At 41.4% G+C, this 26,548-nt stretch overlaps 1 protein-coding gene across 2 annotated transcripts; it reads right to left on the bottom strand.

The window, feature by feature from the left end:
* Positions 1 to 1,487: 1,487 nt before the first annotated feature.
* On the bottom strand, positions 1,488 to 25,724 carry LOC110333499 (zinc finger protein 474). Of its 2 annotated transcripts, XM_021215059.2 has the most exons (4): positions 25,554 to 25,724; positions 17,723 to 17,845; positions 16,860 to 16,980; positions 1,488 to 3,248 (listed from the first exon to the last, which is right to left on the bottom strand). In XM_021215059.2, exon 4 carries the CDS (start codon positions 3,041 to 3,043, stop codon positions 2,000 to 2,002), a length of 1,044 nt encoding a protein of 347 aa, XP_021070718.1. In that variant the 5' UTR covers positions 3,044 to 3,248; positions 16,860 to 16,980; positions 17,723 to 17,845; positions 25,554 to 25,724; the 3' UTR covers positions 1,488 to 1,999. The 2 variants fall into 2 exon arrangements, with proteins under 2 accessions (XP_021070718.1, XP_021070717.1); XM_021215058.1 differs by lacking the exons at positions 16,860 to 16,980; positions 17,723 to 17,845 and having other exon boundaries at positions 1,641 to 3,248.
* Between the last annotated feature and the right edge of the window lie 824 nt (positions 25,725 to 26,548).

Below are 26,548 nucleotides of genomic sequence, written 5' to 3'. Positions count from 1 at the left end.
AACCTAAAACTTGCTCCATTTTAATTAACTCAAGCTTGATTTAAATTTGGATATGACCTTTTTGCTTAGATGACCCGTCAGTGTATTCACTGGGACCTGTATGGTTCCCAAATATGTCAGGAAACAGGTAAGAATGGTAGGTGTCACTTTGCTACTGACACATGGCAGGCAATGCCTTTGAGGGATTGGGTGCACACTGGCAACATCCAGTCTTCTAGGAACCTCCCTAGAGACTCACAGACACGCAGGCATCATGGAGATACCACCACTGCTGATACCTTCTCCTCCAGACAACTGGGTGGGTGGAGGAGGGAGGTGGCTTTTTTGTGACACCACAGGCCAAGTCAGTCAGTCTCTTTCAGGGGTTGTGACTGAGAGAACATGCTGTGCCTAGCTCCAGTCTTGGAGCACAAAGTATGTGTTCTAACAATAAGCACAAGACTCCTTGCTAGCTCTAGATCTGTAATGAGAATGCTTAAAGAAACAGGGCTGTGAGTTTGAATGCTGGGATGGTCGCTGATTGGTGGCCCTAAGACAGATCCTTTTACTCTCTGTTTCCAGACCACACATGTCTTGGAAGAAAAGCAACAAGCAGAAGATGGGAAAACCAGATCACGTTTCTGAGACCAGCTCAGAGCCCATGCCACACTTAAGCATTTGGATTTCCATAGGGCAAAGAATCTAGCCATTTTGATTTTTTTGATTCGTCTTCAATATTCACTGGCAAAACCTGTTCTGCATGTTGGTTTGACTTCTCTGCTCTAGGACAGCTGTCATGGGATCTTCAAAACTAATAAGTTCATAATTTTTAGTCATGGAAACTAGGAACATGGAATAGACAGTTCTTAGAGTAATAAAAAGTAAAGGCAGGAGAAATTAGATCATAATAAAAGATGTGCTCTTATCGCTCCAGTTTAATAATGGTCCGAATTACCCTTGTTTCCTTAAACTACTTAATTTGTAAGCAGTATCTGAGGCTAAAGATTGTTGTCAGGAGGCCAGGATTAGGGGTTTTGAGCATGCCTGTAATTCAGACAGACATGAGGAAAGACCACCTCCTATTTCTTACAGTTGACATATAAGATGTGACAGGGCAGTGTCCTGATTTTAGGGCAGGACATTCATTGGTCACCTTCATAACTATCACTACCCAATCCTTCTAATGGTGAGACCCCCCCAAGTAAAAGGCTAATAGCTTTAACTTTATAGGCTGACAATACTTGGGTTCATTGTTTAGAATGACTGAGGTTGGGGGGGGGGCACCATCCTGTGAATGGTCTCCGTAATGGGTACAGAACAACACAGGGCTGGGGACTTCCAGAGCCATGCATACATATCTAGTTGCTTCAGCATCCATGAAAGGGTTACCCCCACACACACACATACACATACTCATTCACACACACACACACACACACACACACACACACTTATAATCATGTATGCCTTCAACAAAATCGCACTGCATCTGCAGAGCACACAGACTTAGCAAGTATTCCAGTGTTTAATTACTGCTAAAGTCATTCGGGGTTTTTGACACAGATTCTATTTTAGTAAGATAAACTCAGCATAACCCAACATTGCCAAAACCGAATTCCTAAGGTAGATGACTAAAATAAACCAGCAATAAACATTGGCTGTTGGGATGGGAATCATATCTCTGTAATGTAGACACAGCATTAATGACTCATTTTAAGTAACAGTCTCTCCCAGGGATTACTGGGACGAGGGATCAGAGAAAACAGACCATTTCTTTTAGGCTGTAGGACTGAAGAGGATTATGAATAAACCAGACAAGGATTCTGTTAGGTCTACTTTGCAAAAATAGACACACACACACAGCCCCTGGAGTTCAAAAGGAGATTCACTTGGACAGGCTGCTTTGAGACACAAGTAAGGCTTTGGGAGAAACCATCATTGGGGCTGAGGTGGCTGACTCTAGGAATAGTTCTCTCATCCTTTTGAAGATGCAGCGCGTCCCCAGTCCACCTACTTCATCTTATATGACACCAGTTACCTTGTCCCCATTGGGTGCTTCCATGTTCCTCTGTTGCTTGGAATTAGTGGGTGGATTTGAACCCCCTCTCCTTTCTAGGTTCGAATTTGAAGTTTTTGGTCCACTAGATTGAGATTTACAACTTCTCTGGTGAACAGGTAGGCGGTCCACAGCAAAGGTCCGGCCACAATTTGGGCAAGGCACAAGCGCGGCTTGACTTGCCCCCTCTTGGCTGGACTGTCCAGTTGGAAGAGGTTGAGGCTTCTGGGGCAGTGGCCGACGCAGCTCTCTAGGGAGTCGGTCATTCTCAATTTTCCACTTTTCCAAGCATTTGGGCTCATGGATAGGAAGGGACAGCGTGCCAAATTCCCTACCACAAATGTAACAGATGAGAGTCCTTGGTCGGGCTGGGATGCCGCTAGAAGCTTTCTTGAGTCCAGTAGGGACATTAGAACTACCCATGTTTGGTGGTCCAGGACTCTCCCCCTTTGGCTTGCAGCTTCTCTGGTGAACCAGGAGACGATCTGGCAAGAATGTGCGGCTGCAGTTTTCACAGGGCAGCAGCTGAGCCTGCGCACTCTGAAATGCTTCCTCGTTGGCTGCCTGGAGGCTGTAGGAGTCACTGCCCCCGATGGGCTGTGGTTTGGAGGGTTCTGGTCTCCTCAGGTGCTTGGGTAGTTTGCTGTTCTCAATGCGCCACTTCTCCAAGCACTGGGGCTCATGAATGGCAAGTGACTGGGACCCAAATTCTCTGCCACAAATGTAGCATATCCGGAACCCTGGTCTGCGGCATGGGATGACAGGGCGTCTAGGTTGACTTTCTGACATAATTCGACTTGAGCGTTTTGCTAGAATCACTGTTCCCGGTCTCCTTTTCTGAGTGTTGGCCTTTATGTTTTTGGTTAGACTGCCACACTGTGTTTCCTGCAGAAGGGTTGAATGGGAGTCACTCGGCAGGGTAGCCTGCTGGATAAGGAAGGTGGGCTCTTTGGAGCGGTGGATAGTTCCTTGTGATTGGCTGGGAATACTTTCATTTCCTCTTTCCATGAACAGAGGAGGCTTTCTCTAGCACTTGCTGGAGTTTCAGGCCACGCTGGTTCTCGGTTGCTGCTTAGAGTGAAGGCTAGTGACGTTGACCTGCCCAGGGCTTCCACATGTTGCCAGTACTTGGGTCACTGACACAGAGCTTCACTGGAGGGCAGCAGTCCGGAATGTTGGAAAGTCCCCATTAAGCCTTAGATGTTTCCAAGATCTGCAAGGAACAGGAGATATAAATCAAGACGTTACTACACACAGAGACAGACACACACACACACACACATACACATACACACACACACCTTAAATCATAAACTGTTTGGCTAGCTTAGCAACCACCAGTACATTAGAGATAGTCAAGAAACATCAACACAAATGTGAATAGTTCGTTTACAAATTGCAGTGTACTGAAATGAGCAGAGCCGAATTATTCAAAAAGAAGGCTGAAGATGGGGCTGGTGAAATGGCTCAGTGGGTAAGAGCACCCGACTGCTCTTCCAAAGGTCCGGAGTTCAAATCCCAGCAACCACATGGTGGCTCATAACCATCTGTAACAAGATCTGACTCCCTCTTCTGGAGTGTCTGAAGACAGCTACAGTGTACTTACATATAATAAATAAATCTTTAAAAAAATTCTTTTAAAAAAAGAAGGCTGAAGATGACATCCCATAGACACAGATGACACAAACTAACAGTCTGAGTCCAGGAAGTGGACTGTCCATGGAAGAGAAAGATGAAGAGAAAATATAAAACTACAAAAATTAAAGAGATGAACAGACCTGGTAGAAAACCTTCATGATTCCCACAAACCCCTCCTTCAGGGATTCTTAACTCTTCAGTGACGTAGACTCCTTTGATAATTGTGAAAACATCAGGTTTCTCGGGATATTTAAAAACAAACAAAACTTGTGTTTTTTTTTTAACATTATTTAAGGGTGAAACACATTTTGTTGAAATGTGTTAAGTATTTGAGGTGACACTGTGCATTAGGAAATATAGTGCCATAGACTACTTGAGAATCATGCACTGAAGATCCTGGATGAGATAACTGTGCATCTTTCTTGTGACTGTGCTGCTCAGGCATTGCTTGATATATTTTTTGCCAACCAGTTTTGGTAAAGAAAGAAAGAAAAAATATGGTCCCTGGTTTTGTCAAACAAACTAGAAGAAAAAGTGGATAAGATAATGAGACTTCGCTATGAGCAGAAGTGTAAGGTGCTTTCATCTTGGGAGAAATTATGAGTGAACTTTATTGTGGTTGACAAGCTAATTCTATCAGAAGTCTTGTATCCTTGTTCATTTTCTGGGTCACTGGGTCAGGATTGGAGCCCGAAAGCACCCATTTAGGTTATAGGGACTGCACCAGACCTGAGGTTCAGCATACATCAGCAAACACATGGGCTTAGAGTGCTAATATGAAAAACCCAGGTATAAGGTTTATAAGGGACAAAAAAAGAACTGTGAGATCTGAGCCCAGTGTCTGTATTTCTCATGCCAAGAAAAGCCTGAACCTTTGTAGTTTGGAGATCAACTCAGGTCTGGCACGGAGCAGGAAGTGATTCTTCATCCTGACAGCTCCTGAGGCAGTGATGCTAACACGTGGCAACCAAAGAATGTGTTGGCCCAAACACAGTGGCCTGCACAGAAAATGAAACTCAGAGAAACGGATCGCTTTCTCAGTATCATTAGAAAAGATAGTGGACTCAGGAGCACAGGATAAGGGGTTAAGGAACACACAGAGCACACTCATCAGTGTTAAGTAAAAGATACTCAGAGCCATTGTTACTCTGACCTTGTTATCCTTTTCCCCTGAAACCAGGAAGTTACAGATACTGGAAGTAGTGAAAGAGATTAGAAAATCCAGTATAATAAAATAGGCTCCCATGCCTTAAACTGCTTCTCCATCTGTCTCTGTCTCTCTCTGTTTTTCTATCCCTCTTCTTCCCTATACACGTGCACACGCGCGCGCGCGTACACACACACACACACACACACACACACACACACACACACAAGTACACATGCACACACGCACACACACACACACATATACAAGCACACATGCACACACACAAGCACACATGCACATACAGAGCAGCCCTCAGTGTGATACTGAGAAAGCCCCATGTCCTTCACCAACACCTCCTCTATCGCCCCCCTTCTCATGACCTAAGAGACTAATATTTAGTGAATGGCGACCATGAGCGCAACTGTGCTCTAGTTTTCATATCTATGATTCAGTTAATTCTGAGACAGTGATGAGGCAGATATCCTTACTCAATTTTATACACCAACCGCAACTCAGAAAAGACAAGTCGGTTGCTCAAGACAATTTCTAAATGACAGAACAGGGGGTTCAATTCCAGTCCCGCTGGCTCCAGGGTACAGCTCTTTCCATTATCCATTCCACCTGAATTCCACGGAGCTCCTCTCCTTTGGTTTCCATCCCTGTTTTAATGTACTATTCATATGCCTCCTGGGCAGGCGCCTACGTTCTCTCCAATCTCTATGCTCCCAGAGGGAGATGGGAGGAGGATCACAGATGGAAAAAACAGAACCGGGAGAGGAGCTCTCTTGAAGACAAGGATGTTCTGTATGAGACAGGGTCATTTTATTTTGCAGTAAATATGGTTTGCTAGACATTTCTTCTGGTTGCAGCGTTGCACATCCTTTCTCTGAACCTACCAGCCTCTTCAGGATCACCTATCCAGCCAGCAAAAGATGGGCAGGGTGTGGGGTAGAGGTGTGTGAGAAAATGACCGATTTAGTTGTCTTTTTTTTATTAGATATTTTCTTCATTTACATTACAAATGCTATCCCCAAAGCCCCCTATACCTTCTCCCCACCCTGCTTCCCGACACACCCACTCCTGCTTCCTGGCCCTGGCATTCCCCTTTACTGGGGTATATGATCTTCATAAGACCAAGGGCCTCTCCTCCCATTGATGGCCGACTGGGCCAGACACAAGACGGCCATGACACTATTCAGTGAGGCCAACTGGTGTTCCACCGGCATCTGTTCTCCACGGTCTTTACTGTACGAGAACGCACCTTCACTCTGAAGACCGTCTCTGTAGCGAGCACAATGAAGCCTCTTAAGGTTCCCACTCTAATCATCATCTTTGTCCCTCTCCTGCAGACATTTCTCATAGCAAGTGAAAAACAAATGAGGAGGCACCTAGAAGCTGATCTCTGGGGAAGACGAGGAGCGGCGTACAATGTCACTGCGGCGTACAATGTCACTGCGGCGTACAATGTCACTGCGGCGTACAATGTCACTGNGGTGTACAATGTCACTGCGGTGTACAATGTCACTGCGGTGTACAATGTCACTGCTGCTGACCACAGCCAGGCAATGTGCCAGGGTAAGGATTATTGGTTGTTTACACTGTAAGTTGGTTATGAAAGCAAAAATACTAGAAACACTCTCTCTCTCTCTCTCTCTCTCTCTCTCTATATATATATATATATATATATATATATATATATATATATAATTCATGTAAAGAAATCGGCCTGTCACCCAGACACATCATAAAACAACCTTGCTAGTACATAATGACATAATGAGAAGCGCTTTGAAAAAGCATCCAGCCAGCTTTAGCCTAGGCATGTATGGAGATGGGCCTCATTTAGGCATTTTAACCATATCTGCACACTGAACATTTCAGGAATGCTTTGGAGGGTTCATATTTTATCAGGATCAGGCCCCCTTTCCATTCCCTTTAGGGTTTTTGAGAAGAGAGACGGAAACACAGATTTGAACGTAAGCGTTGTGAGATTCCAGAGCCCATTTTTTGCTTTAGTCAGTGTTCTTTAAAAGGAAGACCGTAGCCGGGCGGTGGTGGTGCACGCCTTTAATCCTAGCACTCGGGAGGCAGAGGCAGGTGGATTTCTGAGCCTGGTCCACAAAGTGAGTTCCAGAACAGCCAGGGCTACACAGAGAAACTCCGTCTCAAAAAACCAAAAAAAAGAAGAAGAAGAAGAAGACTGTCAGATGCAATCAAAAGTGTGACCAAGTTTTTTAAAACTACTTTAATCCTTTAGAAATAAATATAATAAACACATGAGATGGCCACTTCCTATAAGTATATAAGAAGAAGTTGAGGCTCATCCTGAATGGGCCCATTCGAAGGCCAAGAAGGTTTGATCGTTCTGTCTTTTACACTGTTTGGCAGCCTCTGTTCTCTCCAGCATCTTGTGTGAGTACAGTTTCCTAATGTATACTCCGGTCTTCCTTACCTGAGAAATTTGCTTTTTAAAAGAAACAATTATAGTCACTTATACGGAGGCTTGTGGCAGGAAATATCCCTCCCAGGGTCTGGTGGGGGTTACTTACCAAAAGCCATTCTGCCCAACTCTCCTGGTGAATGCAGTCCTAACTTATAGCTGGGCAGGTTTTTCAGCTAAAAAAGTCTATGAGTTCTTTTGTAGTTAGTGAACATATTGATGAGATTTGAGAAAGTTTCTTTTTTCTTTTGAGACAAGGTCTTAGCATGTATCCCAGACTTGCCCCCACTTGCCAAGTGCTATGTTTATAGGCACCGATGCTTAGAACATACATATAATGTCTGGAACCCTAGGAGTCATCTTGGAATAGTTTATATCCAAGTAACACTTGGTGTGAGCCAGCATAGGCTTGAATGAACTTGAGACTCAGTTAAGTGTAAAACCCATTACATGAAGCTGAGTACCTTTCTTAGACTTTATTCACATGAGACAAAAGTTTATCTATATATTTCAGAGGTTTCTTATTCATGAAAACCTAATAGTAATTGAAAGTTTTTTAATGATTTAATAATGGTCATTGCTACAGCACAAAGTAAATTCTTACTGTATAAATGACTGTTTTATTGTATAAAACACTGGAAAGACTACAGCTCTCCCCACGGACAGCATCTGCCATCAGTAGGCACTTCCTCCTGGAAGATCTGATTCTTATCTCTCCAGGTCCCTCTTCTGGATGTCTAAGTTGTGGTAACTCAGGATGTCTCCTATCACCTTCCAGTGTCGGATGTGGAGCTGTAACCTCTCTTATGCTGTTCATTTTTAGTGCTGGTTTTGTAAGTAACAGCTTTGATCCTAATCAACAGCACCTTAAATTCCTTTTGTTCAAATAACATATATAGTTTACTTCCTGATGGATGCAGACAGATTCAGAATAAATAATTTAAAAAAATTGGTTCTATTTGAGCGACACATTATTTTGTGGCTGCAAAGTTCAAATTTAAAGGAACTCTTTCATAACATGACAGAAATTCAGGTGCTTGCCTCAACCATAAAAATAAAACTTCCACTGAAAATGTGGTTGTGTGACTTTAACAAAATGGTATTATGTGCCACAAAATGTCACTTCTGTACTTGTTAATAACTGCATTAAATCATGAGGGGAAACTTGCCATTTTAAGCCAGGCTATAGTTTCTTGAGTTTTGTATGCCTCTCTTTCTCTACTGATAATCCAATCACTCTCTAATCAGCCCACCCCACTCAGAGACCAATGATTACCAGAAGAGCTGATGGAAGCTCGGTGGCTCACACTCTTCTAGAAAGATCTAGGGAAACAGGTGTTTTTGGTCCTCAGTAAATCTGAGGTAAACTGACAGAAGGTCCTATGAGAACAGCTGGGATCTGGAGGCTCTATGGCTTGAAAACTACAAGAAGGGTATTGGAGACATAAAGATAGAGATGCTTTAAAGAAAGCCATGTAGCCAGAGGTGTGGCTTTGAAGGACTGTGAGTGTTTCAAATCTGGGCCTTAATTGCTAATTTAAAAAAAATTCCCTTTCTCATTTTTTCTTCACTATGAAAGATACTGAACCCCAAAGTTATTTTACTTTTATTCATTCTAACTGCCTTGTGTGGACACAAGAGTCTGTGGTGTTAGGAAAGCACTGGGAAAGGAGAGCAATGGTCATTCTACACTTCTAAGTGGAGCCTTCCACATGGGCATTTACGTTAAGACTCATAATGTCACCCTGTGTAAGCTAGGATTAGATCTGACCTGCACTTTTCACTCTATATTGGGTATCCAAATCACAGGGTATAAAATCACAAATGCCACACAGGTATGGCCACAGACCTATCACACTGATATGTGGTGAGGGAGAGAAGTAACTATGGAAACCACCAGTACGATTATGCAAGAGCCCTGCAATGTGGAGAAGAAATACAACACATGATGAAGGAGAGAGAAAAGAGAAGAAAAGGATGGAGTGGGAGGACTCAGAAGAACAAGGACTGTTCACAGGAGAATCACTGTCCCCGTTTGCTTTCTCTTGTTGTGATAAAACACTGACCCAAAGCCCTAGGAGAGGAAAGATGATACTTGGCATACAAGCGACAGTCTATCATCATCAAGGGAAGTAAAGGCAGGAACTCAAGGCTGGAAGCTGGAGGCAGGAACTGAACCAGACCTTCAGAGAAAAGCTGCTTTGGGCTTTCTCCCCATGGCTTGCTCAGCTTGTTTTCTTACACAACCCAAGACCACCATGTCTAGGGGTGGCCCCTCTCACCCTGAGCTGGACCCATCCACATCAGTTTGTCTATCAAAAAAATGTTTCATAGGACAATCTGATAGAGGAATTTTCCAAATTGAGGTTTCCTTTTCCCAGATAACTGTACCTTGTGTCAAATTGACAATAACAACAACAGCCACAAACTAACCAATGGTTCATATACAGTGTTTTTTCATATTCCAGAGAATTTTATCCCAGAGGCCAATTGTGTCCCATATGTATACATTCTTTGTAGTTGTCAAAATGCTAAAAATGAATTGCCACTACATTTAAATTTAGAGATGTCACGTGAACGGTTGTTTGCATTTACTTGACATGGAAGATCTAGCCTTTAGAGCCTACATTCCTGTCCCATAACCAATATGAGTCAAAGCACAGTGAAATCCATAGCTCAGATGGGCAATCTGGACTCTTCCAAAGTTTCTCAACCAGTTCACATCACTAATTTATAGGTCAGGCTTCCCCCTAGGGCTATTTTGAGTCTGTAAGATTGCTTGTGAACCTCATTTGAAACTGACCCTTTCCCACAGTTTTCTTCTTAACTGGATATTTGAAAACTACTTCAAAGATTTATAAATCCCAACTCTTCAGAAACTGAGGACCCAGTTGAAGATACATTATCATTCCTGAAAGACATGACTATTAAAGTCACAGCATGCTCATTGGTGAAAACTTAATAGAAAATCTTGCAAAGGAAAGTAGGCTGAACCCAATGAAGATGCCAGGGAAATACCCAGGGAGCTGAAGGGGACTGGAGCCCCATAGAAGGAACATCAATATGAACTAACCAGTACCCTCAGAGTATAGTCCTTGGAACTATACCACCATTCAAAGAAAACATGGTAGAACTTGTGGCTCTAGCTATATATGTAGCAGAGGATGACCTAGTTGGTCATCAATGGGAGGAGAGGCACTTGGTCCTGTGAAGGTTCTATGCTCCAGTATAGGAAAATGCCAGGACCAGGAATGGGAGTGGGTGGGTTGGGGAGCAGGGGGAGGGGGGAGAGGATAGGGGATTTTCAGAGGGGAAACTAGGAAAGGAGAATAACATTTGAAATGTAAATAAAGAAAATGTCTAATTTTAAAAAAGAAAAAAGGAAAAAAAAAAGAAAGAAAGAAAGTAGGCTGAAGAGGAAATGCATGGTATGAGGAATGAGGGACCATCCAATGAGAAAGGAGTCAGTGATGTAAGGAGGAATAAGTTATTGGAGGATCCAATGGTGCCACATGTAATTCCAATCAGAAAGGACAAAGGACCCTGGATTTAGAAAACCCATAAGAAGGACAACAGAAGGGGAACAATGGCAGAAAAAAAAATGTTTCTTGGGATCATCTGAATTATTTTGAAGTCATTTGCATATGTAATTATCAAACCATGTTATTTGAGCTATTTTATATAAACTAATGGATATTGATTTACCACTTAATGTCTTTCCATATGTGGGATGTTAGATTTTTTTTTTTGAAAGAACTAGACAGTGAAAGACTCAAATAATCTACTAACAATAAAAGTAGTCGCTGGGTTTTCAGGACTTGGTCTGGAAATCTCTCATTGGAGAAGATAGAAGAGTTGGGTCTACTTTTTCCTCTGTTTCCAGCTTGCCAAGCTGCTTTGTCAAGAAGTGAGTATAAATTAGATCAAAATGAACATGTGGGAGAACAGATCTGTAATTCCTTCTCAACCTAGAATGAGATCTCTTTACTCTATCAAGAATCTAAAGTTGATTACCACCAAATATGAGGGGAAAAGATACTCAGCTTTTAGTATTCAAACTTTCAAAGAATTTCAAATCAACGCATGGTTTACTAGTCCCATCCTATGAGATGCCCAACAGAGTTCGACTGTTATAAATCTCTTGACTCATTATCACTCTCTGATTTTGGCATAGACTGTCAAGCCAAGGGTGACAGCATTCAAAGTGTTGTCATTGCTCTAATGTGTCCAGGTGGGAACAAACACAATCCATAGGTCTAACCTTGGCTGTCATCAGTTGGCAAGAGACAGATGACTGTCACTGTGTCCTTGAGGGACCTTTCTACCCATACCCTCCACTGACCTAATAACAGACTCAGTGTTGTGCCTTAGCTCTATTATACCCCCAGGTGGTCAGAGTCTCCTGGAGCCTGGCTAACTCTTAAACTTATCATTAAGACCATTCATTTTAAACATCAACACTGTTAATAATGCTCTCTTTACCCAAAGCTGTATCTGAAGCAAGTCCTTGGGCAGAAAGTCAAAAGCAGACCAGGACCCACGGACATGCTGGATTTTTACTGTGCTGGTCAATGAATGAGGCTTTATTTCCTGATTTCCTCACTGACAAGCAGTGGGTCTGGAGACTTCATGGTTGACTTATGCCCACAGGATAAATGCTGTTTCTCACTGTGGGCTTTTATTGCTGTGGACCTCTGACTATCCTATGCAGATAGGTTACCCAAAAGCTATTGTCATTCTGATTGATGTCACCAAATGATGTAAATTCTTTCACAGCCTGTATGGTTACAACTCATTGATGATTCAGAATCCTCTGTAATACACCCTTTTCCTTCTCAGGAAAACTTAAAGATACCCTTTGCCAGTGGAAACCACTAGAATTCATCTCCAGCATTCTGTGAGGAACTTACTCCCTCTCTGTGTCCCATGAGCCCAAGCAAAGCATGAAATGTGGTGAGAGCTCTTTATTTTAAAACCTCATCACTTATAGCTTAGATATCTTGTGGTTTACAGCATACTGAAAGCTTCCTGCCACTCCATGTCAAATTACCATCAAATGCCATGGATGTTCGAGTATCTGCTTGTTTCCTTGTAGTGGAGAAAACGATCTATGTATATATTTTCATTTACACAGAAGATGGCAAAGGCCAAGTATTTGCCCTACTTTGTTTGTGTTTTCAACTGGTTTCCCCCCCTCCCCCATCACCTTTCATCTCCTATGTCACCCACATCATTCTCAGTACCGTCTCTCTTTACATCTAGGACAAGCCAATGCAATAAGGGCAGAATCAGAAAATGAATATAGAATGGGGCATCCCACAGTCGACTCTATAGCCATCCTAATTTGGCTGGAGTGGCAACAGTGTTAACAAGTTCCCATGTAGAATATGTCGCTTAAATATTAAATCTATTATAGTTTACAGAAAGCAGATCCTTGTCTATTACAATGTTATGGGCTCTTTCTGGTCACAAACATGAAGTCTTGCCTGCCCCTAAGCATCAGAGAGAAAAGGAATTTGAAACATGCAAAGAGCTAAACAAATACTTACTGACTTCAAGGACGGAGGGAGAACTGAACAAGCCAAGCTATGTGGGTTGCGCTGGAATCTGGAGAGAGTAGGAAACAGATTCTCTCTCAGGGGTTTTGAAAAGAATGTGACCTTTTATCATCTCAGCTTGGTGAACTCTCCCATAATGAAGTTGTGATTTCTTTTTTTTTTAAGCCACTGATTTTATGGCAACTTACAGCACATAATAAGAAATGAAATCATCTTGAGAAGATGAACTCAGCTTTGTGAATGCAGCAGCCTTCTGCAAAGGGGTTCTTCTGCCAGCTCTGTCCATGCTTTGCTCTGGAATTTTAAGTCATGGCACAGTAAGGAAACACATTTCCACCAGTAACAACTCAGAGCCTTGGTGAGATGCCACAGTTGCTTGCCTTGAAATGAGCTGTAATGAAATTCACTCTATGAGGTAACCTAATCATAAAAGAACACACTTGGTATGCACTCACTGATAAGTGGATATTAACCCAGAAACTTAGAATACCCANNATACAATTTGCAAAACACATTAAACTCAAGAAGAAGGAAGGCCAAGGTGTGGACACTTTGTTTCTTTTTAGAATGGGGAACAAAATACCCATGGAAGGAGTTACAGAGACAAAGTTCAGAGCCCAGACGGAAGGAAGGACTTTCCAGAGACTGCCCCACCCAGGGATCCATCCCATAAACCACCACCAAACCCAGACACTTGCATATGGCAGAAAGATTTTGCTGATAGGACCGTGATATAGCTGTCTCTTATGAGGCTATGCCAGTGCCTGGCAAATATAGAAGTGGATGCTCACAGACATCTATTGGATGGAACACAGGGCCCCCAATGAAGGAGCTAGAGAAAGTACCCAAGGAGTTAAAGGGGGCTGCAACCCTATAGGAGGAACAACAATATGAACTAACCAGTACCCCCCTCCCCCCCAGATCTCTTGTCTCTAGCTGCATATGTAGCAGAAGATGGCCTAGTTGGCCATCAATGGGAGGAGAAGCCCTTGGTCTTGCGAAGATTCTATGCCCCAGTATAGGGGAATGCCAGGACCAGGAAGCAGGAGTGGGTGGGTTGGGGAGCAGGGCAGGGGGAAGGTATAGGGGACTTTGGGGATAGCATTTGAAATGTAAATGAAGAAAATATCTAATAAAAATTTTAAAAATTAAAAAAGAAATTCACTCTATAAGGACAGATAAACCAATACACAACAGTGTACAGTGAGTCCTAGTGTCACTCTCTAAGTGGCTGAAAATGCCTGACAACTTTTAATTTTGTTTTATGCCAACTGTGGTTGGAATGGATTTCCTGGCTCATCCACATTATCCTCTTTCTTCTTTGACTATGCTCTTTGTGCTGTGTTGCTTATTTACATCAGAGAGAATCATCATTAAGTGTAATCTTCAGAAACTTGACTTAAATGTACATTGCTTGTGCCCAGTTCCTGGCATTTCTTATTACTGCAGGTGTGTCATGTGCCGTGCTCAATGGTGTTCCTTTCTTCCTGTGACCGTGCTGTCCACACTGCAAGCAGCTTTCTCTAGTGACCGGAAGGAGGTGTGTGGAGCTTGTGGAGAAGGAAGAGTCGCTATCTGGTTTGATTTTGCTAATGCATTTCTGTTTTGTCGAATCATTCATTCTGTGTGTGGAGTTCTGGCATAATGGTGACTTTCCAGTTTGCTGTCCCCCCGTGTAGCCTTCCTGTGTAACCTCTTACATGACTCCCACCACCCAGCATCAACCATTCTTGGGCATCACTGTTACCAAACTCACCCTTGATGAGTGGACTGCATAAATATGAGGAAACCACAGAAGAAACTGTAGTGTGCTATACAAAATGTATAGGAACACTGGAGATTGCTGCTTGTGATACTTGGAGAAAAATGTTTTCCATTTTAATATGTAAGAGATTAGTTTGTTCTGAAGTCGATCATATTTGAGGCTTCTCCCAAGCTAGAAAAGGCTCACACAGAGGATGATTGCTGTTAACGTGATGTACCCACCCTAAGGGTGGGAGTATCTTGCTGTTTTCCTGCTATGTACCCCCCCCCCCAAAAAAAAACCCAACAATACGGACAGTTACTCAGTGGCAGAGCTTGGTGCTTGAAGCTTGGGTGAATGTTCTGTCCCTGCTTCTCATCACGCCTGCAGATCCCAGTTGTGGCCATATGGTCTGTTGTGTGCCAAGTTTCCCCTCTGTGTGGGACAGAATTGACTGCTCTCACACACTGAGGGAGTTTCCATTGGCCACGGTTCATGTTATCCTTTTCTCGTAGTGTAGTCCTTCAAAATGCATCTTCTTGTCCAGATACTAAGAAATTGCATTAATTTTTAGGTCTTATGATGGCATTATAGTTACATTTTAATTGTAATTTTTTATTAAGGTAATTATAGATTCAATATAGTCGAAAGAAAAAGTGGGGAGATCCTTTGTATAGTTGCTCATTTTCCTCCTGTTTGTAAAACTAAAGTATAATGTGTGACTAGAGAGACAGTTATGAATAAAATCTAGGATACTCATTTCAGTTGTTTGTGTGAATTTAGCTTTATATAACTTTACTGCACATATAAGTATCCACAGACAAGGTATCAAATGGTTCCAATACCATAAAGACCCTGTCTTCCTATATTTAGCATTTTCTACCTTCTTTCTATTATTTCTCTCAAATCCTCATCCGTTACCCCCACTAACCACAAATCTGCCTTTTATTCTGAAAATGCTATAATCTCAAAATATTATGTAAATGAATGTAGATGGTATATAGAGTTTTTCACTGAGCATAACTTCATGATGATTCAACCACGTTGTAGAGTTCAACAATCTACTGCTTTTCATTGTTCCGTAAGGTAGGAGTTTACGTAATGTCATACTTTGCTTCACTGCTGAAGTACAGTTTAGACAGTTACGGTTTTGTTACTATGCTCTTTCTTATGACAAAATACATTGAATTGCTTTCTGAAGGATGCAGAGAAGTCAGATAGGGGTGGAAGGAAAGATAATTTTAGTCAGTGGAGCAGCAGCATCTGTAAAGATACAAGTACCCAAAGCATGACATTCTTACAAAATGGCAGGGCCTGGCTTAGAGGGTGATCTGGTTTCTGTATGATATGTGTAAGGTTTTGTCAGGGAGGAGCTTAAGTGTGTGTATGCACATGGGGAGATGGGATCTTTTGTACATGAATGTTTGTGTATAAAATTAAGTGTGAGTGGGTGAGTGTGTGGGTAGATACAATTAATGGGACTACATACACGAAAGTATGATAGTGAGCATGCATATGCACAGATGAGTGTGTGTGTGCATGCATGCCTGTGTGTGTGTGTGTGTGTGTGTGTGTGTGTGTGTGTGTGTGAAGGTACAAATGTGTAAATAGAAGTGAGCATTTAGCTGCTGGGAATTGTTTGATGGGATGTATGCATGGATGTGGGTGGAAACACATATCTATATCCATAAAGGAATGTGAGTATGTTGATGGGTATGTGTGGATGAGTTCCAGTGGGTGGTGTGATATAAGAGAGAGACATACAGATAGACAGACAGACAGCTGGGGCTCAGGGAGGAGGAAGGCTGCTGTAAGGTCGAGAATTATAGATGAAATGAGAAGGAAAGTGATGAAAAATTAAATGAACAAACTAGGATATATTAAAACAAATGATGAGCTGCTTTACAGTTATATCAGGAATTTTGTTTCCCCTATAGAAAACAGAAACATTCCACAGATTTGCTTATAACAACTGGTATCACATTTAATTGGCAAAAGAACATGCATTATGAAATCTAAACACCTTTAGCTTCGAACTCTTAGGAACAAGGTAAAGCAAGTTTTCAGTTTCTTAAAACGATGTATTGTAGCAGGAACAGCGAAATGCTGGGGACCACGCAGCTGCAAAAGTAGCTCCTGCAGGAGGACCTAATTGAAGACTGCTTGAGAGACCAAGGACTACTGATGCAGACAATGCCAGCCAATCGGGAACTGCTGTTAGAAGAGATGCTTTCTTGGGACCAATGGGGTGCAGGATGGAGGGTATTATAGGAGCTTGCAGGCATGTTTCTCACCTGCGCGTGGAGTCATTGACTCTGCGCCATCTCACCTCCAACCCCCAAGGGCAGGCAGGGTCAGGTGATGAGTAGTCCAGAGCACAAGCAACAATACATTAGGGCTTCCTTTAAAAGAAAACTTTTAGCAGGAAACTAGATTGGTGTAACTTACAAAAATACAACTTATACCCGATTACTAAGACTTCTATGCTCCATCCAACACCGAGACCGAGATCGTGAGTGAGATCCATTTCAGTTGCTCCACCCATGCCCCATCTTACGTCACTGATAGCTGACATATGCCCAAATATTTTTGCTCAAAAGCGTTGACAAACACCTCTGAACTAGTCTGTATAGTTTTTTTGACTTAATCACTCTAAGCTTAAGTAACGAGAGAATTCATCTTCAACTTGTTAGGAAAACAAGATGGTTTCCTGTTTGCTTTTCTGTCGTGTATCTTTATCACTCTCCACCTTAGTTTTTGAACCAAGGCCCCTCATTGAGCCTGGGGCTTTCTGTTTCTGATAAACCAACCTGTCAGCAAGCTCTGGAATCTGCCTCTTCTCCCACCCAAATCCTGGGGTTATAGGCAAGAACCTCCACAGATTTCTCAATGGATCCTGGAGGTTCCAACTCTGGCCCTGTGCTTGTACAGAAAACATTTTGCCCACTGACTCGCCTCTCAAGGCCCTCGGTTCTTAATTATAATCGAATTGTCACCAGTAGTAGGGGGAAAGCCACAGAGTGAAGCAAATTGCTTAAATATATTGGTACAGTCTAATTTTCTAAGGAAAAACAGAAAAAGACATTAGCCAAAGTATCAGAACTGCTTCTCCAGTGTCCAAAGATTCTACTGTTGTCTCTTTGTTTTGCTTGATTACCTCTGCATAAACTTGGACTTAGGTTCATAGCATAGTGCCCAAAGGCCTATCAGATGGAATTTTGAGTGAAGTTCTTAACATCTCTGGACCTGTTTCTTCCTGTTTTGTGGATGTAAAAGTCACCTGGCAGGGTTGTTATGAAGATTAAACATAAGATAAAAGTGCTGGCAGATACCAGGTATGATATAGATATATCATGATTGTTATTATAGTGCTTTCAAATGCCATCTTCATATCTTTGTACATAATGCAGCAGACCAGAAAATGTAATTAGTGACATTTCTGAAATTATTCTCCTTTTTATTAAAATACCCCAACAAGTTCCCAAGTTTTCATTTCCTAGCTAACTCAAACCATATTTTATTTAGATTCAATTGAAAGACATTTCAGCCACAGTCCTGCAAATACTAAGAACTCTGGGGAAACATAAGTGTGTTTTCTAACCTTATCCAAACCGTATGGGACATTGCAATCCTGCTTGACAGCACTGTCCCTTTGATAAGGACACTTGCTCCATCCCCCAGTTAGCTGTCCCTAGGCGACCATGTTCCCTGGCACTGCAGCTGACTGGCATAGTGCTGGGTACTGGACAAAGACTGGCTCGTCACACTCGGCTGTGAAACCCTCGGCCTTTTCCAAACCCTTCTTACAAGATGGCCCAGGGTGGTCTCCAGAATTCTTAAGTGGTTCAAGCAAGTGACTTTAACAAATATGGAGTGGAAAACCCAATGTGGGCAAAACATGATTAACAGTTTGCCCAGCAACACTGAGACATGCTTTTTAGCCTTCTGAAAGTGATGAGCAATGGCTAAGGAATTGTTTTGGATTCTAGACCCAAGAACAGAGTCTCCTATACTCAAGCTAAGAACTCCCCGTCAACAGGGCCACACTCATTAAGTGACAAGCATGGAAAATCTATTCTCAGCTGCAATACACGTGAAGCACAGCATACTCCATTGTACATACGTCCTTTGGACATATAGCATATAGTTGTATATATAGGACATACAGCAGAAGTGATATAGCCATACACACTCACACACACACACACACACACACACACACACACACATATATATATATATATATATATATATATATATATATATATATATATCCTTTGGACATGTAAAGAAGTGCTGGGTCATATGGTAGTTTTATTTTTATTTCCACGGGAATATCCATACATTTTTCCATAATAGTAATGTGAATTTATATTCTCACTAACAGTGTGCCCCTGAGAGTCCATCCACCTTTCACCCCACCCTTGCCAGTTACTTTTTTAAAAAAATAATTCTAATTCATATGAGGTGGCTTTGACTCACACTTCCTTGATGATTAGTGATGTTTAACTTTTTCATTTATTTACTTAAACTTAGCCATTTGAATAGAATGGTGGTTGCCAGCAGCTGGAGCCTTGGTGTAAAGGGAAGATAATGGTTAAAGGATCCAGGTTGGGCTGTGAACAATAAAGGCAGACTTCCCACTTGAATGTCGAGACTGCACACAGCTCACCAGGCCCTCGTGTGCTCTGTGGGCTTTGCAGTCTCAGTGTATCTTCAATCACTGTCTTTCCCATTGTCTACTTTATCTTTCTTTTAAAGGTTGTACACTGCTTCTGAATTCCTTGTTCACAGCTCTATGGTCCTTGTTTCTAACTCTCTGTATGGTTGGAGTGCATATGTGCATGTGGGTTTGCATGTGCATGGGTATACACATATACATGCAGGGGGGGAGGTGTTAGATAATATTGGGTGTCTTCCTTGATCACTCTCCATTATATTTCCTGAGCCTGGAACTTGCTGATTCAGCTAGTCTAGGCTAGCCAACTTACCTTAGGAAGCTGTGTCCTTACCTTTGGAGAGCTAGGACTGCCAGGGCTACCACAGTCTCCTACTGGTTTTGTTTTTGTACCTGGTTTCTGGGGATCTGAACTCTAGTCCTCTGCTAATGTGGCAAGTACTTTCTCCACTGAGGCATCTTTCTTGCCCCAAACTCTGGAAGCTTTAAACTCCATATCACCTGGGGGGAATTGCATAGTCTGGGAAAACATCTCAAGACATTATGGAGTCAGTATTTGAGAAGGGACTCAAATTTGGAGGTTTATCCTGCAAAGGCCCTGTGAAGGATGACACAATTTTAGTCTGCAAATCTTGATTCTTTTTAGTTAACTGTGAGGTTCTGGATCCAAAATTAATAATAAAATTAATTTGGTCTAATTAGAGATAATGAATAGTGAGTGTATCAAAATAACACCTATGTTATTTAGGCAAAGGATGGATAGTATCCTCCTAAGTCACGTTAATTTAAAACAGCACTTGCTGTTTACCATAAGTTTCTCCCAGAAGACTTTGTAGAAAACTTTATTTGGGAATTTCTTATCACCCATTCATGCCCCAATAGTTAGGATAATTGAATTCCATTTGAGGTTGTGTTTTACATAGGAAAGGCTGACTGATGAGGAGAATGTGGTTTTAATTTTGGTTTGTTCAATGTCATGTGTTTCATATATAAGATGGCTAGCTTGGAAATAAACAGATAATGCAGTCCAAGATTTATCTGATTGTAACATTGCACAATAACCTAGTACTTTTGAGAGGGAAAAATGCCATGAACCAAGTCAAATATTATATTAACTTTTTATTACATGTTTATGAGTGCACTTTGACTATATTGTATTTATATGCTTTAATGAATATATATATGCCCAGTAATGAGCTAGCTAGAGGATTATTACTCATATTTATTATCATTTCATTTTGTTCTCTGCTTTTAATTGCCCCTCTCTGAGTACAGAACTCCTCAGCTGCTAACAAACAGCACAGACACACACACACACACACACACACACACACACACACACACACACGTATTCCCTCCTCCATATGCTTTTTGGTAAGGCAATGTATTAATAATAACTCTAACCTTTGTCTAGCAATTATTTAATCCAGGATGGCTTCTTATCAAACCTGGGTTGTAACTAGGGTCATGTGGTACTTACAAGGCTGGCAATGGCGGAAACCTGAAGTATGGCGTTTCCAAATTGGTTATCTCTTCAATGTCCAGATTGTTGTCTCTCTTGTGTGTTTGACTGATTGCTTCTTTTGTTGTTGCTGTTCATATCATAAGCTGCTCTTTTGACAAGTATTTAAAATTGGGATAAGATGCTCTCTGCTGCCCTAACTCTTCCACTAGAGCCCCCGTCTGACCACAGTTTGCACGTGGGATTCAGTGCCAGTGCGACCAGCACAAGAAGAAGGGGGAAAGGTAACAACACATTAAAACCATCAGCAGTTTTTCTTCCCTGTGGATCCCTCTGCTAAATTCACAGAACAGAGAGTAACTCTTTCTGTGTGGTCCTTTTTTTTTTTTTTTTTTTTTTTTACCCCCGCTTATGAGTTTGGGTGTGTCTCCTTTCTCAGAGGATTTCACTTCTGTGCTCCTTTGACCCACCTGATGTTGGATACCTTGTGATACTGCATTAATGCACATGGGTTGTGTCTACATCTAACCCTCAAATGTCCAGCTATTCCTTTTGAATGCTTGCCTGTGCTCAGAATATCATGGCCATGGGGGTTTCTTAATCATTCACACCCCGTGTCGACCATGGCATAGAAGGACCACATTCAACCTTGACTCTCCAAGTCATTTATTTTCCCAGCAACTACATTTATCTCTGCAAATTACAACCAGAAGCCAGTGCCAGGACCCAGACTAGATGCTTACAGATGCCCCACCGTCCTCAAGATAGAGCTCAAACTCTTGACCATTGAGGTCCTCTGCAATCTAGGATTACCCTTGCCCAGGTCTCTCTATCTTGCTTCCCTTTGCCCTTCCTATGTAAGTGCTACACTCATTTCACCTCAAGTTTCTTAAACAAGCCAGAGTCTTTTTTTTTTCCCTCAGTAGACAGAGTGGAGGCTTCTCATGTGTCCTTTCTCTTACCTAAAATCTTCCTCTAGTTCTTTGACTGGCCTTCTGATTTCTCTCTTCCTGTCTCTCTGCAAACGTTATCAACCCATAGAGGCCTTTCCTGATTGATCCTCTTTTAGGAACTGCTGTCACTTTCTTTCAAACACACAACCATGTGTACGCATACCCACATGCATGTACGCACGTCCATACGTGTTCTGTAGTCATGGCCAACAGTTCTGTTCAGTGACATCACAGCTTGTTTTCCAAACTGCATTTATAACATGTGGTTTTATTTTGGTTTTCACTTTGCATGTGTGGTATCCATTTCTTTCATATGGACACGAATTCCTAGGCACTGGGGACTTATTTGTTCTCTACAGTTGGACTGACAGCACATGGCCAATTGCCAGACCTATGGTAGGTGCTAACAAAACACAGCTTATGTTGAAAGAAATTAGCTTTGTTTTACATTACATTTTCAACAGAACTCAAGATTATTATTTAAATAGAAAAAAAGGAGAATGGAAAAGAACTTTTAGTGAAGATTATTTTTTTTAAGTATTAGGAATACTTCAACATATAAATCTTGTTAATTCCTCTTCATAAAAGGATTACTATTCTATTTAGCCTGAGATATGTAACTATAATTAGTGCAAGACAATTAAGACCCCAGGCAAAGACTGCATTGAACCAAACAGTGTACCTCAGAAAGTAATGTTATTGATATTTGCAAAAACGTCATAGACAAAACAAAAAAAGGATGGAAACATAAAAGTATAATAAGTGTTACTTCTGCATTAGAAGCCCTTGCTCTTCAAAATTAAGATGATTAAAAGACAAGTGACAGAGTGGAAAATGTACTTAAGATTTATAGTTATAAAGAATTTGTTGTGTGTATCTGTATGTGTGCACATAAACCAAGATAATCCAAATTTTAATATTGCTAATGACAAAAGTTATCTAGTCAGAGAACTTGGGAAATAATAAACAATGTTTCTGGTTGTTTGGCATCAGAAAAAAAAAAGGCTAACATTTTTCTGTAGCTGGAGATATGGATCAGTGGTTAAGATCACTGGCTACTCTTGCAATTCCTAGTACCCACACAATGGCTAACAACTGTTTGTAACTCTAGTCTCAGGATCCAACAGTCTCTTCTGGCCTCTTTGGACACATGGTACACAGACATGCATGCAGACAAAACCTCTATGCCCACAAAAAAATCTTTTAAATGAAAAATATGTAAACAAAACCCACAGAGATCGTAGACATGCATACTGCAATGCCTGAAGCTAAAAGGATTGTCAATCCAAGTGTTAATAAGGATGTGGGAAATCTTCCTGGTAGGAATGTGAAGTGCTACAACCATACTGAAGAACTGTTTGGCCCTTAGCAATATGCATAGGCTACACATTGTATAAAATGCAAAAATATATATCTATAAAAACTCACATATAGATAAATGGGAGCCTTACTCATACTAATGAAAATTGAAAACACATTTCTACCTCAGCAGGTAAAATATAAAAATCATGGTGTCTTCTTACATAGAGGGTTGACTCATTATACAAAAAGCCTACCAAGATACAACATGAGTCCTCTCAAAACACACGATGCTTAAAATGTCAGATACAAAAGAGTGTGTGCTTAATTACTGCACATATGTGACAAGTGACATGCTAGAGTAGGCAGTGCCATTCTGTGGTAACAGAATTCATCAGTGCTTCTGTGATGTGAAGATGAGCACATTTTGAAGCAACCACAAAGATACATGGTCACACTGGTATCTTTGGTGACATTATCTGTCCAGCTTATCAGTGTGGCTACCATAAAAGGGGTGTCTAGTGTGTGGCTATGGCTCATTAAAGTTAAGGAAAAAGTTCTAAGTGGGCCATAGTGTGAATAGGCAATTAAAAAGAGACTTGTGAGGAAGCGCCCCATTTCATTAGTCAATAAAAAAATTCAAATTATTACTCTGCTAAGATAGCATTATTATACTCAAGAAAAGTTAAATATTCTCCTTACCTCTTACCAGTTTCACTCCTAAGTGTGAACCAAAGATAAAGACATAAGCACCAGAAGGCTTGGGCACATTTTGAGAGTCCACATGGAAGGGATCAGGCAGCAGTTGTCTCCCTGCACCTGGCATATTCCTCTAAGCCCAGCAACCTCCATGTTCAACTTGCTGCCAACACACGGGGATTTCTTTCTTTTCAAAACTGAACAATGTTCTATTCTATACACTATAGGCAACACCCTACATACATCCAGTGACTTCTTTGTCCATTCATCTGTTGATGGACTTTTAGATGTCCCATCTTGGTGCTTGAATGATGCTGCACTACACATGGAGTAGAGCATACTGATTTCATTTCCTTTGGACATACATATAGCAGAAATGAGATTTCCGGCTCATATGGTAGTTTTATTTTTATTTCCACAGTAATTTCCATACGCTCTTCCATAATATTGGTATGAATTTACGTTCTGACTGGCAGTGTTCCCCTGAGAGTCCACCTTTCACCCCATCTTTTTCAGTTCCTCTTTTTTAAAAAAATAATTTTTGATAAATGCCATTCTAATTCATGTGAGGTGGTTTTTGACTAGAGGTGGATTTGACTTGCATTTCCTTGATGAATGGTGATATGTAATATTTTTAATTTCTTAAACTTATCAGTCATTTGGGTAGGATGGTGGTTGCCATCAGCTGGAGCCTGGGTATGAAGGGAAGACAATGGTTAAAGGGTCCAAGTTGTTGAGTTTAATTATTGGGGACCAAACACAAACCCCAGTGATGGAAGACATGAGGAAGCAGTATATTTCTGCCATTTATCAAGGTAGAGAATCACAAGCATTCATTCCACCAAAAAAGAACAAAGCAAATAAAGCCACCGTGGGAAGCAATGGGCACTTCAATTTAGCTAACTCTGACAATCAGGTCCTGCCACATACTTCTCGAGAACCCCTCATGGTCGTCCCTAAATGCATGGATGTTTTGTCAGATGAATCTCAATACAGCTGGAAGACTTAAAGAATAAAATTGGTGTTAAGAAGGGACTTGTGTAGGAGTGTTTACAGCTGCTTGGTTACAGCAGGTCCAAACTGGAAAGAAACCAAATACCAATGAATGGATTAGCTAAACAAATGTGGAACAATCATAGAGTTATGCTCACCCATCAAAGAACTGAGCAGAGGCACACAGAGGAACACGGAACAGCTCAGAAACGTGTCTCCACATCCACAGGAGGCAGAAACAGGGACACACGTTGCATGACTAGAGTCATACTGAGTTCAAGGGGGGGCACATATCAGTCTCTGGTGACCGAAGCCAGCACAATGGAGAAGGCAAACCGGAAGTCGAAAGAACAGTTTCCGGGGTGACGCAAATGCCCCTGCCTCAGTTGAGAGGATTTCTATGTGGCTATCATCTGTTAAATTATTTGATTTTAAGAATTTGAAACTTAGTGCTAAAATTTGGTTGTATTTCACTCAGTTGACTTTTTTAAACCTTTAAACTGAGTAACTGGAGCCTTTATCACCGCTTCTTTTGTGGATAAACTGGCCAATAAATTTAATACAGTGGTAGGGTTAAAACATACTTCACTTGGAAGGAAATTCTTTAGGTTATATCCTTCAGTGAAATTTGATTCTCTTTTTAGCCATTACAGCACATTTAAGTAACAGTTCATGCCTTGTTGTCGACACTATCCAAGGAAGTAAAATATTCTTTTGGAAAATATCATTACAATCATTAAGACTAATTTCTAATTGAATTTCTTTTCTCTCACAGAGACATAATTACTGCCTCCAGGTAAGAAGGATGTGGAGGAAATCAAGGTAATAACTGAAGGCTGACTGAAAGTAAAGCTTCAGAATGAGGAGCTATGACACAAGAGAGAACACAGTCTCACAGACGTACCTTGGATTTGTCCTCTTCTCGGACGCTTGCCCTTTACTGTGGCGTTCCAGCCCCCCGTGAGGAGCCACGGAGGATGGCGCGGGAGCTGGGAACTCTAAGATTCTCATTTCTCCTGTGGGACTTGGAGTTCGTAGGTATGGCTGCCGTGTAAAAGGAACCCCAGCTTCTGTTGCCCGGATATATCCTGGCAACCCGTCAACAGAAGGGACAGGAGTGGCTCACTAGCAACTGCTCAGTAACCTTCAAAACAAGGGGAAAAGGAAGCACAAGTAGACTGGAAGGTGGCTGGGACCTGAGCTTTCTCTGGGAATCAGACCAACGTTGTGAAGCAGAGGCAGATGAGCTTACCGCGTTCTTCAGGTGGAAACACAACTTACTCTTTTTTGGAAGAAAAGGCCCCCAACATTTAATTGTTAGATTCCTGATCCTTTTATCTAGGCACAGGGGAAAAGGGTTTCCTATATGAAACAGTCCCCACCCCCAAATGCAACATTCTGCCCGTTTCTCTCTTTTACTCGCAAGTCCAGGGAGCTGCAGGATATTGAAGTGATGCCTAATTTTATTTTTTCTAACATTTCCTAAAGAATATTTTTAAAGCACTTTAAAAACTGAGTTCAACATTTAAAAATATGTATGACCTAATGATCTAAATTTTTCCTATATAAAAGTGCTTAGAGATATTAAGGTATATTAGTACCTAAATTTTTTTTCATATATAAAAGTGCTTAGAGATATTAAGAGATATTTGCACCATTCTGTAGTGGAATGCTCTGCCTACATTAAAGCTTGAGAGTCAAAACAGCTTATAATTATGAGGAATGTATACCTCTGCTGCTAAGGACAATCCTCTAACTTCATAGCAAGACCTCAGTAAACACTGCACATGCCTGCTGTATGTGTGCACAAGCAGGTGCATGCATGTGTATGTTTAAGAAATATCAAGGTGATCATTCCTGTTGCCCTTTATGGCAAGATTGGGGATATATTATTAGTGC

This window comes from Mus pahari, chromosome 15 (genome assembly GCF_900095145.1).
Source record: "Mus pahari chromosome 15, PAHARI_EIJ_v1.1, whole genome shotgun sequence".
In the NCBI taxonomy this organism is placed as follows: Eukaryota; Metazoa; Chordata; class Mammalia; order Rodentia; family Muridae; genus Mus; species Mus pahari.
This window is presented reverse-complemented; position numbering and strand designations above follow the sequence as displayed.

Bases quoted from the DNA above. Each gene is read 5' to 3' on its own strand.
- LOC110333499 (XM_021215059.2), bottom strand. From the start codon at position 3,043: ATGGAAAGAGGAAATGAAAGTATTCCCAGCCAATCACAAGGAACTATC.